Source organism: Typopeltis vanoorti, chromosome 2 (assembly GCF_054136105.1).
Source record: "Typopeltis vanoorti isolate ZY-2024b chromosome 2, IOZ_Tvanoo_1.0, whole genome shotgun sequence".
NCBI lineage: Eukaryota > Metazoa > Arthropoda > Arachnida > Uropygi > Thelyphonidae > Typopeltis > Typopeltis vanoorti.
The window spans coordinates 187100845-187118595 of NC_143550.1; the positions used below are offsets into that span (position 1 = coordinate 187100845).

General features: G+C 37.5%; 1 protein-coding gene across 2 annotated transcripts in view; it reads left to right on the forward strand.

The window, feature by feature from the left end:
- Positions 1-17751, forward strand: part of LOC150109739 (solute carrier family 35 member F5) — a 456325-nt gene that overhangs the window by 231369 nt on the left and 207205 nt on the right. The window contains exons 7-8 of one of the 2 annotated variants that reach the window (XM_090409943.1): positions 1629-1765; positions 8193-8362. In XM_090409943.1, coding sequence (XP_090266069.1) covers positions 1629-1765; positions 8193-8362 — 307 coding nt within the window. The remainder of the gene's footprint in view (positions 1-1628; positions 1766-8192; positions 8363-17751) is intronic. The other variant, XM_090409951.1, reaches the window with a different exon arrangement.

The following is a 17751-nucleotide window of genomic DNA, read 5'->3' on the forward strand; positions in this document are numbered from 1 at the left end:
TCTACCCTTAAGGCCCAGGCTGGGGCAGTAAATAAATTTTCCTGAGTGAATAGGATAGCTCATAGTATTTAGGGAACAAGTATTTCTGGCAGCCCTTAGAAAGTTCAATTACGTAAGGAATAAAATAAAATGAATAAAGAATAGTATGATAGAACAAAGGCGCAGACCCGACGATAAGTATATAATAAGAGAAAGATTGTAAAGATTTGATAACACTAAGACATGATAAAAGTTAAAATAAGAATAAGATAATAAAAGAATAAAAAGGAAACATAATGATAAAATAAAACAAAGAGAAGGCCACATAACAATGGCGCAGCCGACATAACAAATGGTGCAAGCAGTAGGATTTTGATAGAAGAGGTTGAAATAAGAAAGGATATAATTAAATATAGAGCATCGATATAATAGTAATAAAATACAACATAACAGTAGCAAGTTCAAATTTGAAAGAGTATTCATGGAATCAGCCTCAGCTCTAAGAAATGTGCAAACCTCAACAAATTTGGTTGCATGAGACTGCCCCAAATTTGGGAGACATACATCAGGAGACCTTAAGCCCAACGTCCAAGAATAACTATATATCCCGCTAGGGGGCACAATCAAGACTTTTAGGAGAAACAATAGCTTCCTGCTTCATCCTCATTTACTGTGTAGTGCTTGCGTGCACCTGTCTTTATTTTAAGTTCCTTTGAAGATGGCAACGTGATGTTGGCGAAATATTGGAAATATATATTAAAGTTTAATTTAATTTATATTTTAGTGTACGTTGTGAATTCCTTAAGTTATCTAGTATTCAAGGGCGACAGCACATTTCTGCCAACCTTTCTTTCCATGATATGTGTCCATTGGTGGATGATGTAATTATGAGGTCAGCCTTGGATCTTGAATTGCTAGGCTTGTACTGGTGGTTACTGATTAATTGATGGGCCTCTAAGTGGTTGAGGATTTATCTATTGATGACTTTCTCCATTATTTTGAGAAGACAAAGATGATGGCATTTAGTTGGTAGTTTGGTAGACTTCTGTTGCCCTTTTTTGGAATAGGATGGATATGAGGTTGCTTTCATGCATTGGGAGAAATACCAGATATATATAATAAATTATAGAGATGATGCTGGACAGGTGTTAGCTCTGGCGCACAATGTTTGAGAACATTTGGAGATACCATCAGGACCAGAGAACGTTTTAGTATTCAAGTTATTTAGTAGTTTTCTGATGACTTTTTTGGCGAAAAACTATAGGAGGCATATGCTGCTTGGGTTCCAGTTTGGTTGGAGGTAGTTTCTCTTGTCATCTCTGCAGCAGTTTGAGGGAAAGAATGATACCAGGAAGTCAGCTTTATCTTTAAGTGAAGTAACAGTGGTGCCATTAGGATGAGCAAGAAGGGTTGAAGTGTAATTGAGCAGAAGTTGCATCCAACAGCCTTAGGAAGGGACCAGAAGGCATGGCTGTCATTGGGACAGGAGGCAAGTTTTCTGCTGTTGGATTTGGATCTGCTGATGACTGATTTACATATGTTATATGCTTTGTTATAGATAGGACAAGAAGCTGGAATTCTTGATATTCTTTGATGTAAATCTTGAACTTTATTTGACATCTTATGTTGGTAATTGTTCTTTGTTTCAGAATCTCAGGCAGAAGATGCTCTGCTAGCACGGTTATCATATCCCGCAACTCTCAGAGCTCAGGAAGCCGTTATACGGGCAGCAAGTAAATTAACAGTGAAGCAGGTAGCAAGAATAGCACTTATGTTTTGTTTATTAGTAAGTGATTTGATTTATATTCTTCCATGAATAACTTTGATTGCAGATGTACCATTTATTCACAGTTATAGAACTGCAGTGTTTTAATGTTTTCTTAACATTTCCAAGTTAGCTTTTTTAATTACTATATTCTTAAAACTCTAAATCCTGCACATTAATGGTTCCATGTCATGTGTTTTGGTGCCAGACAAATCTGTCTTCATGTGGAAAACAAGTTATCATGCAGGATACTAGGTACTATTTTTAATACACACACATACAAATAAAAATGAAGAAATATGTTATGTAAGGTTCCATCTGCCTAAAGAAAACTCAACATTCCATTGTATGAAACAAAACATTTTATTTCATAATCTATAGTTTCCTGTAGTGATGCTGCTATGTGAAATTAGATTATTAAATGCTCAGAGCAAGCCATTCAGATTTGGTGTCTTCTTATAAGCATAACTTATTTTAAGAAACATGTTCCAGTCCAGTGTATATGTCACTTTTCAATGGCATGTGATGCGACAGGTTATTGATATTCGCTGGGTTTGTAACCTACAAAGTATGGGCATTTTGAGCTAAGTACTGTGCTAATTTCATTTATGGACTGGAATATTATTATTATTAGTATTACACCCTCCATGGAGTCAACAGACTCATCATGGGAGGTTCATTCAACTGACAACCAATTCTCCATGTAAAAAATCTACTCGTCACATCCCTCTTCACCACAATTTTACATAACTTCGAGGAATGACCTCTAGTTCTTCCCCTCTCAACTTCTACTCTTTTTTTTTAATCCCCTCTGGATTAATCTGATAAAATCCTCTCACTAACTTAAATGTCTCTATCATATCACCTCTCTTCCTCCTATCCACTAAACTCTGTAATCCACATTTCTTCAACCTTTCCATAGCCAGCATTCCAAGCTCCTGATATTGTCTTAGTCACTTGTCTCTGGATCCTCTACACTGTCTCCACATCATATTGAAAACCACTTGACCAGATCTGAGCACAGTAGTCCAAGTGTGGCCTTTGCAACACTAGCAGTGTGCTCTCTGAACTTCAGTCTACTCAACCATCACTCCCAAATCTCTAATCTCATCCACTTCCTATAACATGGCACCATCAATATAGTACACAGTCTTATATTTCTTAGATATATTTTTTAGATATGTGGCCAGTAGGAGGAGAAATGACTGTGGAAGAATGACATTATGGGATAAAAATGGGAATAGTGACTGATACAGAGGACATAGTGGAGTTGTTCAATGAGCATTTTATTGGAGTATTTCATCTTTGAGAAGAAGGGTTTAATACTAGAGGAGTAGGGTAGGTTTAGAGGTGCAGGAGGAAAGTATGTTCCAAATACTGAGTACTCTGGATGTCAGTAAAGCAGTGGGACTGGATGATATTTGACCACAGGATTTGAGAGAATGTGCTAAAGAACTGACACAGCTCCTTTGACCTGGCTTTTCAATGAAAGTCTGGCTACAGGAAAGGTACCCAAGGAATGGAAGGAAGGTAAGATAGTGCCGTTACATAAGGGCGGTAGAAGACTGGAAGTGTCTAATTATAGGCCAGTTTGTGTGTCATCGGTAGTTAAGGTCGTGGAAAAATTAGTGAGGGACTATATACAGCGTTGGGCAGATGAGGGTAATGTTATCTGTGAGAATCAACATGGATTTGTTAAGGGGAAGGTAATATGATTTCCTCTTATAATAAAGTGACAAGCAGTTGATGAGGGAAAGGCATACACTGCCATTTTTTTGGATTTTGCAAAGGCATTTGACAGGGTGCCACATGATAAACTGATATTTAAGTTACAGCACATGGGTTTACATGTCACATTCAAAGTTATGTTCTCTTTTAGTGTTGTTCTTGATAATGTGTATTATAGAATACTGCAGGCAAGAAGGAAATTATTCAGACAGATACTTTCATTAGTACTAAAGGATTGTTTAGAAAACTGTAGAGCCAACTTTTTTTTTTTTTCTTTTAACACGTTCATGTCAGGGTAATAGAAGCTCGCTTGCCGTGAACTTAAACTCGTGAAGCAAGCAAAATTACCATCGATTTCATTCCTGTGTGTCATCGGATGTGCTACTCTTCGTAACGGTTTCTTCAATTTTGACTAAATTGAGGAGAGGGGATAGGTGAAAAGGAATGTTCTTTTCAGAATATGTTATAAAACAATAATTAAATAAAATTATATATTTGATTATTAGTTACTATACTTGATTTACTCAAAGATGTAAAGAATAGCAAATATAAGGAAGCGAAAGAATAGGCATGAATAAAAATACTTTCCATACTGTAAAATGGATTATGAATAATTTACATTGATATTTTATGTGCACTTGTGTTATAAGTATCTGGGATGGAGCGAAAAATATCTGATCCTATAAACTCTAAACTTTCATATATGCATTTATGATAGGCATTATTAAAAAAAAAAAAAAAAAAAAAACTTATGAATAGATGGAAAGGGATTCATTTGCGAAACATAAATTACTAATGGCCACTATACTGCAGATGCAAGAAAAATAAGTAGTTTTATTGTATCACTGAATAAGGTACAGAGACATTTGCAGTCTGTGTAATATTTGTCAACAAATAGGGCAATTAGAGACAACCAGAATAAAAATGGCACCTACCTAATGAAACACGTCCCCTGCCACAGAAACTATGCTGCATAGACTCAAGCAAAGCTGTTTGTTGTACTGCCAGACACAGTATCTAACTAAAAACAATTAATCAACCTTTGTCCAAATTTTCAATTACATGAAATAAGTGTTTGTTCAGTTGCATTTGAAATTTTATGTCATTAAGACAGATCACAAATACTAACTTCAAACAAAATTCTACTGGAAGAGTTGCAACTAACATGCCACATAAACTTTGTGCCATTGAGGCTGCCCACCAGCCTTACATAATGCCTTACAAACTTTCTGTCAGTTCAGCCTGTCCACACGATGCAGAAGCAGCATACAGTAATGAGAAGTCCTGTTGGTACAATAAACGTGTGAAACACTTCCTGGCATGAGCATGTTAGGTGTATCCTCCTCATGGATAATTTTCTGAACCAGAACTAATAAGATGTTTACACTGAAGTATGACAAGAATATGCATGAGGAAGGACCTGCATACTTTTGCATTCACTGTACTTGCTAGACTTAGTCTCATGAAGTTTTGTTTTATTTATTTATTAGTTTTTTATTTTTTTTGCAAAATTTAAGCCTTCTTTTTTTTGAGGCTGTACACACCATGCATTCAGCCATGACAAGACTGAACATTATACCAAATTTCAGGTCAATAATGGGCTGGTGATGTGCAATATATAGCTAATGCTAACCAAGCCATCTCTACCTTCCCATGGTATGGCTTCTTTTCACAAATGGGATACTGCAATCCTGGTAAAAGTCACCAGAAAGGCATATTTCCCCTTATTTGGAGGAAATGTCATTTGGACCATTAGCTGGTGGGTCACTTTCGTTACCCGGTGAAATGCCATCTGGCTTATTGGAGGCTTGAAGTGGTTATTGCCACTTCAGGTATTCAAGTTATTAGAAAGTAGTGGGTGTCTCACTCGCAATATGTGCCCCTATTCTTTAACTCCTTGTCAACATAACCATGTGAATCAACATAATATTAATACTGCAGATAAAAAAAATCTTCCTCAAAAAAATTTTAAAAAAATTCACATCTGCTGCACCAATATTGATGGCCTTAATTGTAATATACATGATGTATACCACCACCTAAACCCATCTAAACCCATCCTATTATTTTTAACAGAACCTCAAATAACACCTCAACCACTGTTTCTTGTCCACCTCATCTTTCTTAACTATACTTTGCAGTTCCTTCTCCCACAATCATGGAGCATGCACAGTTACTGTACTAATATGATACTACCCATATACAGTACTAAAGTATTTGGTTGATCAGCCAACTTCTCGTATATGGGCCCAACACTAAAATAAAGTTATCAAAGAATGGAAAATTTCAAGTCATCTCTTTACAACCTACAAACATTCAGAATTTGCTTGTTCCATTCTCATTCAAAAGGGAAAATTTATTATCCTCTTTGAACCTTATTATCATGGTTCAAAGATATATATTCGTCAAGAATTTATCTGCAGTCAAAATAACCAAACAGTGAGGTTGTCTTTCTTGGATGATTTCACATGAGCTTCCTGTCTCCACTGTACAAGCTAGAAAGGTGCATAGGTATTCTATCTTTCCTTGGACTAAATACTGCTTACATTCTTCTAACCTAAATACCTGCTCAATCAGAATAACTGAAATCGTTTTTACTGAAATTAAGTCTTCATTCCTATCTATCCAATCCCCAGATCAGTGTTCCAAACTTTTCAGCATATCACAAGTAGCTTGAAACCAAAACTCCAGCATCCAAATCAACCTCCACTGCAGCATACAATAGCTGCAAAAGACTAATAGCATCAAAACCAAGTTGGAGTTTGTGAGGGTCAATTGCAGAAGCTTGCCACCCCGTCAAATGCCATTTGAGTCTTTTGGTTCCTCATAAGATCATTTGAAGCAATTTCTACCTTTCCAAGTTTCTCACATCCAGATGTTACTATCATCTTTCATACCCATCTGTATCTACCCTATAGCATGGAAACAAGTCTATATTATGCTGGCCTGGTTGGTCAAGTGGTTAGCGTATCTGCTCCAGCCAAAATTCTGTGGGTTCGAATCCTGCCATGGGCATAGATGTTTGTGATTGTCTATGAAAATACTAGTGGTGTGGTGGGCAGTTAGTTGGCATTGGCATAGATGATGTGGTGGAGACAGAGAGTTGTAGAGTAGGTGCCCTCCCTTGATTAGTCTTTGGACTCCTTGGAGGTGTCACGTATCCTCAAATCCTGCCTATAGTTTTGCTGAATTAGGGAACATTCTTTGCCATGTTTCAGAGGAGTGAGGTCAGCCTTCTTAACTTCAGTGCTACCAACTACATTTTTCATTTTCATCTTGGTCCCAATTTTTATCCTACTGAATGTTTTGATCACTTCCTGTTTAATTCCCTTTATTCTCTTTTATCCAGAACTGATGTTAAGATATCAGTGTCAGTAAGTATACTTCACTAGAAATATTCATATCTTTCATGCAAACGAAAACACAAAAGTTTTCATGTGATGTATCTTCACAACTAGACTAATTGTATGTAGAAGCTATTGGCCTCACAATATGCATCTGTTTCCCATAATTCCCAGAACACTTAATAGCCTCTCATACTTGGTGATTTATACAGGAATATAAGTTCTTGTGAAGTATAATTTGCTTTTTAACCGACTGAAAAAAAAAAAAAACTTCCTACAGCATAGTAAAGATGTTTTTGTTCTCTTCATTGAAGAGAATTCTTATTTTAATGTTTCATGAGGATGTTAATGACAAATCCATTTTCTGATCAGAAATCAAACAATCTATTATTATTAGATTGTTCTTTTCTTCTGAAATGGGTTGGCTAAGAAGATTATTTGGAGTATCTCTGCTGGATCGACTAAGAAACGATGACATAAAGAAATAACTAAAACAAGAAATAACAATAATAGACAATATCCAAGAAAGAAGACTGCGATGGTTTGGCCATGTGACCAGAATGGGAACAGAAAGACTACCATCTAAAGCCCTGAATACGACGATGGAAGGTAAAAGATCTAAAGGTCAGCCCAGAATTAGATGGATAGACAAAATAAAAGAGGACCTGAAAACCAAATCACAACAAGCAATACCAAACTGGATAGAATTCTTCAGACTCTCCCAGGACAAACAGAAGTGGAAAGAGTTCATTCGGCCTCATCATCATTCACATAGATGATGGAAGAAGAAGCTCTTTTCTTCAAATTTTCTGAATCCATTTCTGTGTCCAGTTTTGGTTTCCTAATTTGCTGGTTAGATGTCTAGAACTATTTACTTATAACAAGAACTATTGTTTCCTTTTCTTTTATATCAACTTCACTTTAAAAACCCTCCAAAAAACCAAAAATAGGCAAAATTGCCATAAAAAAACAAACAGCGGAATCATTGTTCCAAATAACACATTTTTCCATTCTTTTTAAGCTAAAATTACATATGATGTAATCAAAGCTGACTGGGTGGTTAAGTTGGGTGGGATAGGATTGCTTCAGAATTTGGTTTTCAAGTAATATAGCTATTCATTACAATCAGAATACATTTTTTTACTTTTATAGACACTGTTCAAAATTTACTTTATATAGAACCACGTTCAGAAGCGGTTTTAGTTACTTTATTTCTTTTATTGCATATATGTAAAGAAGAAAGCTATGAAAACATTTATTTTAAAAAAAATTATTTAGTTGCTTTGCATATTCTCATTAATTATCAAGTAAAAAGTCTTTTAATACTGAAAATTCTATTACCAATAACAAATGCATATAGTAATAAATATTTTCAGTGGTTCATAGGAAACCTTTCTTACCAAGAGGCCCTCTCGGATACAGAAGCAGGCATTGTCAATATCCTCTCATGTTCTTCAGGCCTTTTCACCCTTATCTTGGCTGGCATGTTTCCTGCTAACAGTGGGGACCGATTTACTCTTTCAAAATTACTTGCTGTGATCATCAGGTAAGATGTCAGATTATTATTATTATTATTATTATTATTACGATCAGCTCCAAGGAGTCCTTAGACTCATTGAGGGAGGCCCAACATCATGTCAAGAACAACTATTCAACATTCACACAGTATCTATCATACTTCACCTTGAACTCATTTAGAGTCATGGCACCCACAACAGAATCTGGCAGCTTATTCCACTCATTCACCACTCTCCAAGTAAAAAACCTAGCTCTAACACCCTTGCTAACCACACTCTTACCAAGCTTCCATAGATGGCCCCTAGTCCTCCCACTACCAGTCGTATTCTCAAAAATATCTTCTGAATTAATCTTATAGAAACCCTTCAGTAATTTGTATGTCTCAATCATATTACCCCTTTTCTACATATCAACCAATTTCTGCAGCCCACAAATCTTCAACCTGTTCTCATAAGGTTCATTAGATAGTCGTGCTATCATTTTGGTCACTCGTCTCTGAATCCTTTCCACCACCTCCTCATCGAGAAGAAACCCTGACACCATATCTGGGCACAGTAGTCTAGATGGGGTCTTATCAAGGCTCGATACACAGGAACAATAACCTGTTTGTCTCTGCTTGTTAAAGTGTTTTTTAGCAACCAAGTGATTTGATGAGCTGATTTTGCCACTTTTGCGATGTGTCCCCTAAACTTCAACTCCCTATCCACCAACACTCCCAAATTCCTGGCCTCGTCAATCTCCTGGAGTACATTTCCACCAATGTGATATATTGCTGCTAATCTTTTCACCTTAAAATGCAAAACCGTACGTTTTTCGACATTAAATTGATATCCATTCTCCTTAGCCCAGTCTTGCAAACTATCCAAATGATCCCGCAAAATTTTGACATCCTGAGCATTCACTAGTGCTCTACCCAACTTTGCATCATCCACAAACAGATGTACAGTTCCTCTCAGATCCTTTCCTATATCGTTAATGAACAAATTAAACAGTAGTGGTCCAAGAACAGAATCATGCGGCATGCCACTAGTCACAGGCCATCTTTTGGACTCTACTCCTGAATAAACCACTCTCTGATATCTCTCCATCAACCACCCTCCTATCCATCTCACCAACCCTATATTCATTCTCATATACTGCAGTTTACTGATTAGAATTCCATGTGGTATCCTATCAAAGGTTTTAGCAAGGTCCAGTAGAATCACTGTAAACTCATTACCCTTATCTTTCATAATCCGCTTTTGCCTTTCTTACCACACTTGTTACCTTTCTGGCCTGGGCTTTATACTGTTCATGTGCCTGCAGGTTACCTTTCTCCTTAAATTCCCTACACAGTTGTTTCTTTTTTTTCAGCTCAAGCTTAATGGTGTTATTCATCCATTTAATCCCTACTTGATTTATTATTCAGACTCTAGGTATACATTCAGCCATTTCCTCCCAAACACTTCTTAACCGTCTCCCATGCACTATCAACATCCAGCCCTTGCAGTTTTACATCTATGGCACTAAACCAATCAGACTCCTAAGCTTGTCATACTTACCAGCCTGATAATTCCACATGTACCCTTTCTTAAATGTAAATTCCACACCTTTAACCACCTCCTACGTCAAGACCCTATGATCACTCTCACCAATTGGTGGCAATGTGGTCATATTGGTTACAGTCAAATCCTCAGATGCAATTACTAGGTCAAGCACTCTCTGACCCCTAGTATTTTCCATTACATGCTGATGCAGATAGTTATCCCTTAAAAATCACATAAAATCCAATTTCTTCCTCCCATGTCTCCTCTCCTCCTTCCAATCAATGTTACTATAGTTGAAATCTCCCATAATAATTAACCTCCTTCCACTCATTTCTTCTATTTGCTTATGCATACTATCTCCACCATCTATTCTATAGCAGCACCCAATTGTATATTTTGTTCTTCTAGCTTCAATCTCACACCAAATAGCCTCAAATGTGCTCTTTTCTCTATCCTGCAATTCAACTTCTATTCTCCTTGGCTACAGCTCATCAGCTATCATCAATAATACTCCTCCTCCCATTTTATTCTCCCTGTCACTTCTGAACACACTATACCCCTCACATTCAATCCCAATAGCTATATCATCTTCATCAGCCATGTTTCACTAATGCCAATAACCTGTGGTCTAGAAGTGCCAACCAAGGCCAAAAATTCTTCCTTCTTGTTCCTAATTCTCCTAGCATTAGTATACATAAATTGCAGAAGCCTGTTTGTCCCATTCCTTCCTTGATGTCTTATACTAACTATCCCATTCTGATTTGTTATTCTCTCGGGCATATTATACTCATTCATACACTCAACTGAGTCACTAAGGTCTGCATTCCTACAACCCCCCCCCCTTAATAAATCTAGTTTCCCTGATTCTGCACATCACTTCATTCAACAACACTTTTTCAAGTCTCCTTACACCGAATCCATTCAAATGCAAACCATCGATCTTATATAGATCCATTCGTCCATCGAACTCGCTCCACACGTCCACAAATTCCGCACCACTCATCTTGCATAACCCGTGCATAAAGTCATTAGCAATTATGGTCCTCCTCCTAAAATCTTCACTGTCATACCATGGGAACAGTCTAACTATCCTAACTCTCTCACTCTTCTCTTTTGCTAAATCAAACAATTCCTTCAGGTCCTCTATCATATCCCTTTTATCTCCTTCAAATCATTCCTATCTGCCACTACTATCATTTCTTTAACTCTTTGCTTTTGCTCCCTAATAGACTCACTTACATCCTTAATGGTCGCCCCAGGTTGGTACGATTTTGTCATACTCTTAACTATCACACCTCATACTAACGAATCTCCATACAGCACTCGCTCCTTCATTTTATTTACGTTCACAACCAAACTCTTATTTTTTTATCATACTTTTTTTTATTGGCTGGTACACTCGGTAGACATTTGTGCATACGCTCCAGCTGCTGATTTGCCCTATGTATCGCTCTGCCCAACCATGCGATCTCACTCTTTGCATCTATCTCATCTTTTTTATTATCTGTTAAACAATTTATTTGTTCTGTATTATTACCTTCATTCTCACTTTCAATGCCGCCTTCACAGCTCTGGTACAACCTCGCAATTTCTTATCATATCGCTATTTTCTACATTCTGAAATTTGACAAAAATATCACACTCACTACCTGAAATACACTTTAATTCCTAATTTTCCTTACATTTTCTACACACATTTACTCCACTATCATCATCTAACCAGACTCCAACCGCTCTCCGCAAAGCATACATATCGCAGATAGTACATTGAATAATCTCCTTTATGTTACAATTTTTGAACAAAGATGGCGAACCGTTATTACTGGTCACCATTATTTTCCTTCTTACCGGAGCCATGTGCGAAGTTCATATCATTTACAATAATGCAGACAGCATATTTTCATCTAGTCCACCAGTTCCCTACCTTTTTTTTTTTTTTTTTTTTTTTTGGATCATGCCCCACCTCAGCACCTCAAAAATTTCATGCATAGTAGTCAACTAAATTCTGAAAAAGTATAATATAAATAGCTACTTCAAATAAAAAAAGAACATAGGGAAAACTGTGTTTAATTTCACTTTCTTCAATGAAAATAAATTTTATATTACACTTTGTATATTATAAAACACAAATCGAATTCAACTCGGGAAACTAAATTCCTAGTTAATGTGATCCTTGAGCTTGATGTCTGCTGCAAAGAGTTATTTTAAAAATTTATTTTATTTAAAAAAGAAATGCTTGCTAGCATAAAGAAGTATTGATAATACATAAAGCCTCGTTATTTCTACAACAAAAACTGCACAAAGTTAAATTGGCACTGTTTACTTTTCAAAAGTAACAGATACTATGATATAACTCTAACACACTTATGCCACCAAGTATTTGTGTTGACTGGTGTACTAGTGTTGCCAGCTTTTTTTCTTGGAAAGTCAGGGTTGCAACATCGATAATTTATCGCCGACAATGGTGATTTTTTTTTTTTTTATGATATCAGTGATGAGGTGACAAATGCAACATCATTTAATAATTGCCCACCCTGTGGGGTGTATGCCCCACGTTGGAAAACACTGATTTAGTTTAAGCTAGACAAAGAAAAATTTCCGATGATTGGAGTAGAGCTCTAATAGTGCCCATATATAAAAAGAGAAATAAAACTGAATGTGAGAATTACAGAGGTATTTCCCTACTGAGTGTTCCTGGCAAGATCTATGCAAGTATACTTGAGAAACGGTCGAGAAGAATTGTGGAAGAAAAGCTTGGTGAAGAACAAGCTGGATTCAGGCCAAATAGAGGCTGTCAGAATCAGATCTTCACTTTACGACAAATAGTCAAGAAAGCATGGGAATATAACAAAGATCTGTATTTAAGTTTTGCCGATCTGGAAAAGGCATATGACAAGGTGGGTGCCAAGAGAGAAGCTATTCAGTACGCTACAGTTATATGGTGTTAATGGGGCATTATATCATGCAATACTTAGTCTGTATTTGAGTTGTAAGTCGGCAGTTAGAATTGAAGGATGTACGGGAGGATGGTTTAATGTTAAATCTGGTGTGAGAAAAGGATGTACGTTATCCCCTCTGTTATTCATTATCTATATGGATCACATTATGAAGGAAAGTGGTATTAAACATGATATCAGAATTGGAGATGTTAATGTCAGCTCTTTCCTTTATGCGGACGATGTTATACTTCTGAATAAATCCGCTACAAGTTTGCAAGATTCCCTGACTAAATTGAATGACTGTTGTAATATATATGGTATGAAGGTCAGCATTAAAAAGACAAAGACAATGAAAATAGGCAGAATTGTTGAAAATATCAACTGTGTTGTGAATGGAGAACCTGTGGAACAAGTAAAACATTTCAGCTACTTAGGCACGATTTTTACTGAAGATGGTAAATTAAATATGGAAATAGACAACACAATCAACAAAGCTGGTATGGTAGGAAGCCAACTGAATAAATTCATATGGAATAAGAGAGAAATTAGTCGGAATGCTAAATTAGCTGTATACAAAGCAGTGTTCAAACCAGTTTTAACTTATGGATCTGAGAGCTGGGTCAGAAGTAAAACACTTGACCAAAGACTAGAGACTGCAGATATGAGAGTCCTGATAAAGATTAGAGGAGTGAACAGACGGCATCAATGGCAATATTATATTTAAAACAAGGATATATAGGAAAGAACTTGACATTGTCGGCATCCAGGAGTGCATTAGCAGAGCTAATCTCTGGTAGTATAGTCACTTAAACAGAATGGGCGAGGAAAGATTAGCAAAACAAATGTTCTCTGCCTGGTTTGCAGGAAAATGACCCAGAGGAATACCAACATATAGGTGGATTGATAAGGTACAATGTGCCTTAGACAATAGAAATATAAGATCTGATAATATTGGAGTCTTGACAAGTTACAGACTGACTTGGAGGAAAATTGTAGATACGAAGTTAGTAATGATGTAAATTTTTCATGTAGTACTATCATATCCTGTACACCCCTTGAAGGTATGGCAGGAATTTGATGATGATGATGAGATTTCTATCATCTAAGGCACTTTGTACCATATCAATTCACATATATCTTGGTCTTCCTCTCGATCATTTTCCTGCCAACCTGGCAGAGAACACCTGTTTTGCTAATCTTTCCTTGCCCATTCTGTTTAAGTGACCATACCACCTGAGATTAGCTCTGCTAATGCATTCCTCGATGCTGACAATGCCTGATATCCTCGTTTTTAATATGATATTGCCATTGATGCCATCTGTTCATGCCTCTAATCTTTCTCAGGACTCTCATGTCAGCTCTCAGAAGCAAGATCTGAGAGCTGGGTCAGAAGTAAAACTCTTTTTCAAGTGTTTTACTTCTGACCCAGCTCTCAGATCTTCCTTCTGACCCAGCACTCAGATCCATAAGTAAAACTGGTTTGAACACTCTCTTGTATACAGCTAATTTAGTGTTCCGACTAATTTCTCTCTTATTCCATATGAATTTATTCAATTGACTTCCTACCATACCAGCTTTGTTGATTCTGTTGTCTGTTTCCATATTTAATTTACCATCTTCACTAAAAATCGTGCCTAAGTAGCTGAAATGTTTTACTTGTTTCACAGGTTCTCCGCTCAAAACACAGTAACACAGTTGACATTTTCAATGATTCTACCTATTTTCATTGTCTTTGTCTTTTTATTGCTGACCGTCAAACCATTATTCATTACAACGGCTATTCAATTTAGTCAGGGAATCTTGCAAATTTGTAGCAGATTTATTTAGAAGTATAAATAAATAAGAAGTAAAAAAATCCGTCACTTGGTGTCGCACTGATTAGATCGTCGGCTTGTCGAGAGCTCCTGAAAAGATTAGTATTATTTTGTGTTAACATTAGATATTTTACTAGAATTTTAAGTAGTATTGTTTGCTTTTTGTTTCTTGGTGTGTCTGTGCAATTTTTGCGTGTTTTCTGTTATTTTAATTATTATTTTTAAGAAAAGATAGCGTACACATGGCACTGATAAAGAAAAAAATGGCGGCCAGGTAGCCATGTTTGTTTAAGAGTTTTGATATAAACGAATTTATGCAATGTGCTGTCTGTGAGATGTATGCCTTGCGAAGAGCAGTGGGAGTCTGGTTAGAAAGTGATAGTGGAATTAATATGTGTAGAAAGTGTAAAGAGAATGAGGATTTCAAGCGTGTTTCGTGTGTCGAGACTGATATCGTTAACGATAGTCAGAATGTAGAAAATGGCGGTGTGCTAGAGAATTGCGTGGTAGTGCCAGATAGGTGTGAGAGCGTCGCTGAAAGTGTAAATGAAGGTAGAAACACAGAAAGAATGGATGATTTGATCGATAATGAAAATGGTGAGATAAATGTGAGTAGCGAAATTGCCCGTTTGAATGGCGCGATACACAGAGCCAAAAGACAACTGGAGCGTATGGAAAAATGTGTGTTGAACGTACCGACAAATAACCGGCTGAAGTCTGTGACGGCAAATAATAGAATGTTCGTAAACGTCAATAAAATGAAGGAGCCAGTGCTGTATGGGGATTCGCTATTAAGAGGCGTAATAATTGAGAGTTTAACGAAGTCATACCAGCCGGGTGCGAACATAAAGGACGTCAGCGAATCTATTCGACTGCAAAAACAGAGGGTGAAAGAGATGATAATCGTGGCAGGAACGAATGATTTGAAAGAGGACAAAATGGAAATGATAGAGGATGTGAGGGAGTTGTTTGAGGTAGCAAAAGAGAAGAGTGAGAGAGTTAGGATGGTGAGTATCTTACCGCGGTATGACAGCGAAGTGTTTAGAAGGAGGGCCATAATTGCCAATGACTTTATGCGTGGTTAATGCATGGAGAGTGGTGTGGAATTTGTGGATGTGTGGAATGAGTTCGATGGGCGAAAGGACTTATATAAGATGGATGGGTTACATTTGAATGGAGTTGGTGTACGGAAACTTGAAAGAATGTTGATGAATGATGTGGAAGTGGATGTACAGATTCAGGGAAACTAGATTTATTAAGAGGGGGGGAGTAAATATGCAGACTTTAGGGGGGGGACAGTTAAGTGTATGAATGAGTATATTATGCCTGGGCGAGTACGATGGACAACAAATCAGAATGGGATAGTTAGTATAAGGCATCAAAGTAGGGATGGGACAAATGGGCTTCTGCGATTCATGTACACTAATGCCAGGAGTATTAGGAACAAGAAGGAAGAGTTTTTGGCCATGGTTGGCACTTCCAGGCCACAGGTTGTCGGTATTAGTGAAACATGGCTGACAGAAGATGATAAAGCTAGTGGGATTGAATGCGATGGGTATAGCGTGTTCAGGAGTGACAGGGTGAATAAAAAGGGGGGAGGAGTGTTATTGATGATAGCTGATGAGCTTCAGCCAAGGAGTATAGAAGTTGAACTGCAGGATGGGGAAAAAAGCACATTTGAGGCTGTTTGGTGTGAGATAGAATCTAGCAGAACAAAATATACAATTGGATGCTGCTATAGACCGGGTGATGGAGTGGATGGTGGGGATAGTATGCATAAGCAAATAGAAGAAATGAGTGGAAGGAGGGTAATTATTATGGGTGATTTCAATTATGGTAACATTGACTGGAAAGAGGAGAGGGCACATGGGAGGAAGGAATTGGATTTTATGCAGTTATTAAGGGACAACTATCTACGGCAACATGTATTGGAAAATTCCAGGGGGCAGAGAGTGCTGGACCTAGTAATTGCAACTGAGAATGTAGCTGTAACGAACATGACCATGTTGCCACCAATTGGTGAGAGTGACCATAAGGTCATGACTTGGGAGGTGGCTAAAGGAGTCGAATTTACAATAAAGACAGGGTACATGTGAAATTACTGTGCTGGTAAGTATGACAAGCTTAGGTGTGTGCTTGGCTCAATGCCATGGCATGTAAAACTGCAAGGGCTGGATGTTGATAGTGCATGGGAGGTGGTTAAGAACTGTTTGCAGGAGGCAATGGTTGACTGTATACCAAGAGTCCGAATAATAAATCAAGTAGGGGTTAAATGGATGAATAACACTATTAAGCTTGAGCTGCAAAAAAAGAAACAATTGTGGAGGGAATTTAAGGAGAAGGGTGACCATCAGGTGCAGGAACAGTATAAAGCTCAGGCCAGGATGTAACAAGGGTGGTAAGAAAAGCAAAAGCAGATTACGAAAGGAAATTGGCCATGCAGGCTAAAGAGAATCCCAAACAGTTTTTTCAATATGTTGCAAGTAAAAGGAAAAATGCTCATGGTAGAATGATCTTAAAAAATGCTGAGGGTAGGGAGGTATCCAAATCAGTCGATATTGTGGAATTACTGAGCGAGCACTTTGCAAGAGTATATCATCCAGGTGGTGACTTTGCAGAAATGGAAGAACCAACAGCTTATACTGGAATTGTGATGAATGAAGTAGAGGTAACTAGTCTATTACAGAACCTCAATGTCAGTACATCTGTGGGATTGGATGGTATACCAGCTCGTGTCGTATGTGAAGCGGCCAAAGAATTGTCAGTGCCCTTGACCATTTTGTTTAATTTGAGCCTCAGGACTGGGTCAGTCCCAAGGGAGTGGAAAGAGGGGAAAATAGTTCCACTTCACAAAGGTGGTTCCAAGGCTGCTGTTGAAAATTACCCGCCAATCAGCATAACAGGAATCATTATCAAGGTCTTAGAGAAAATAGTCAAGAGGAAAATACAAGATTGGATAGAAGAAAATGGGATACTGTATCGGGGACAGCATGGTTTTGTGAAGGGTAGGTCATGCCTCAGTAACTTGCTCACGTATTATAACACAGTGACGGCTGAACTGGATAAGGGTAATGGGTTTACACTGATTCTACTGGACCTTGCTAAGGCCTTTGACAGGATACCACATGAAATTCTAAT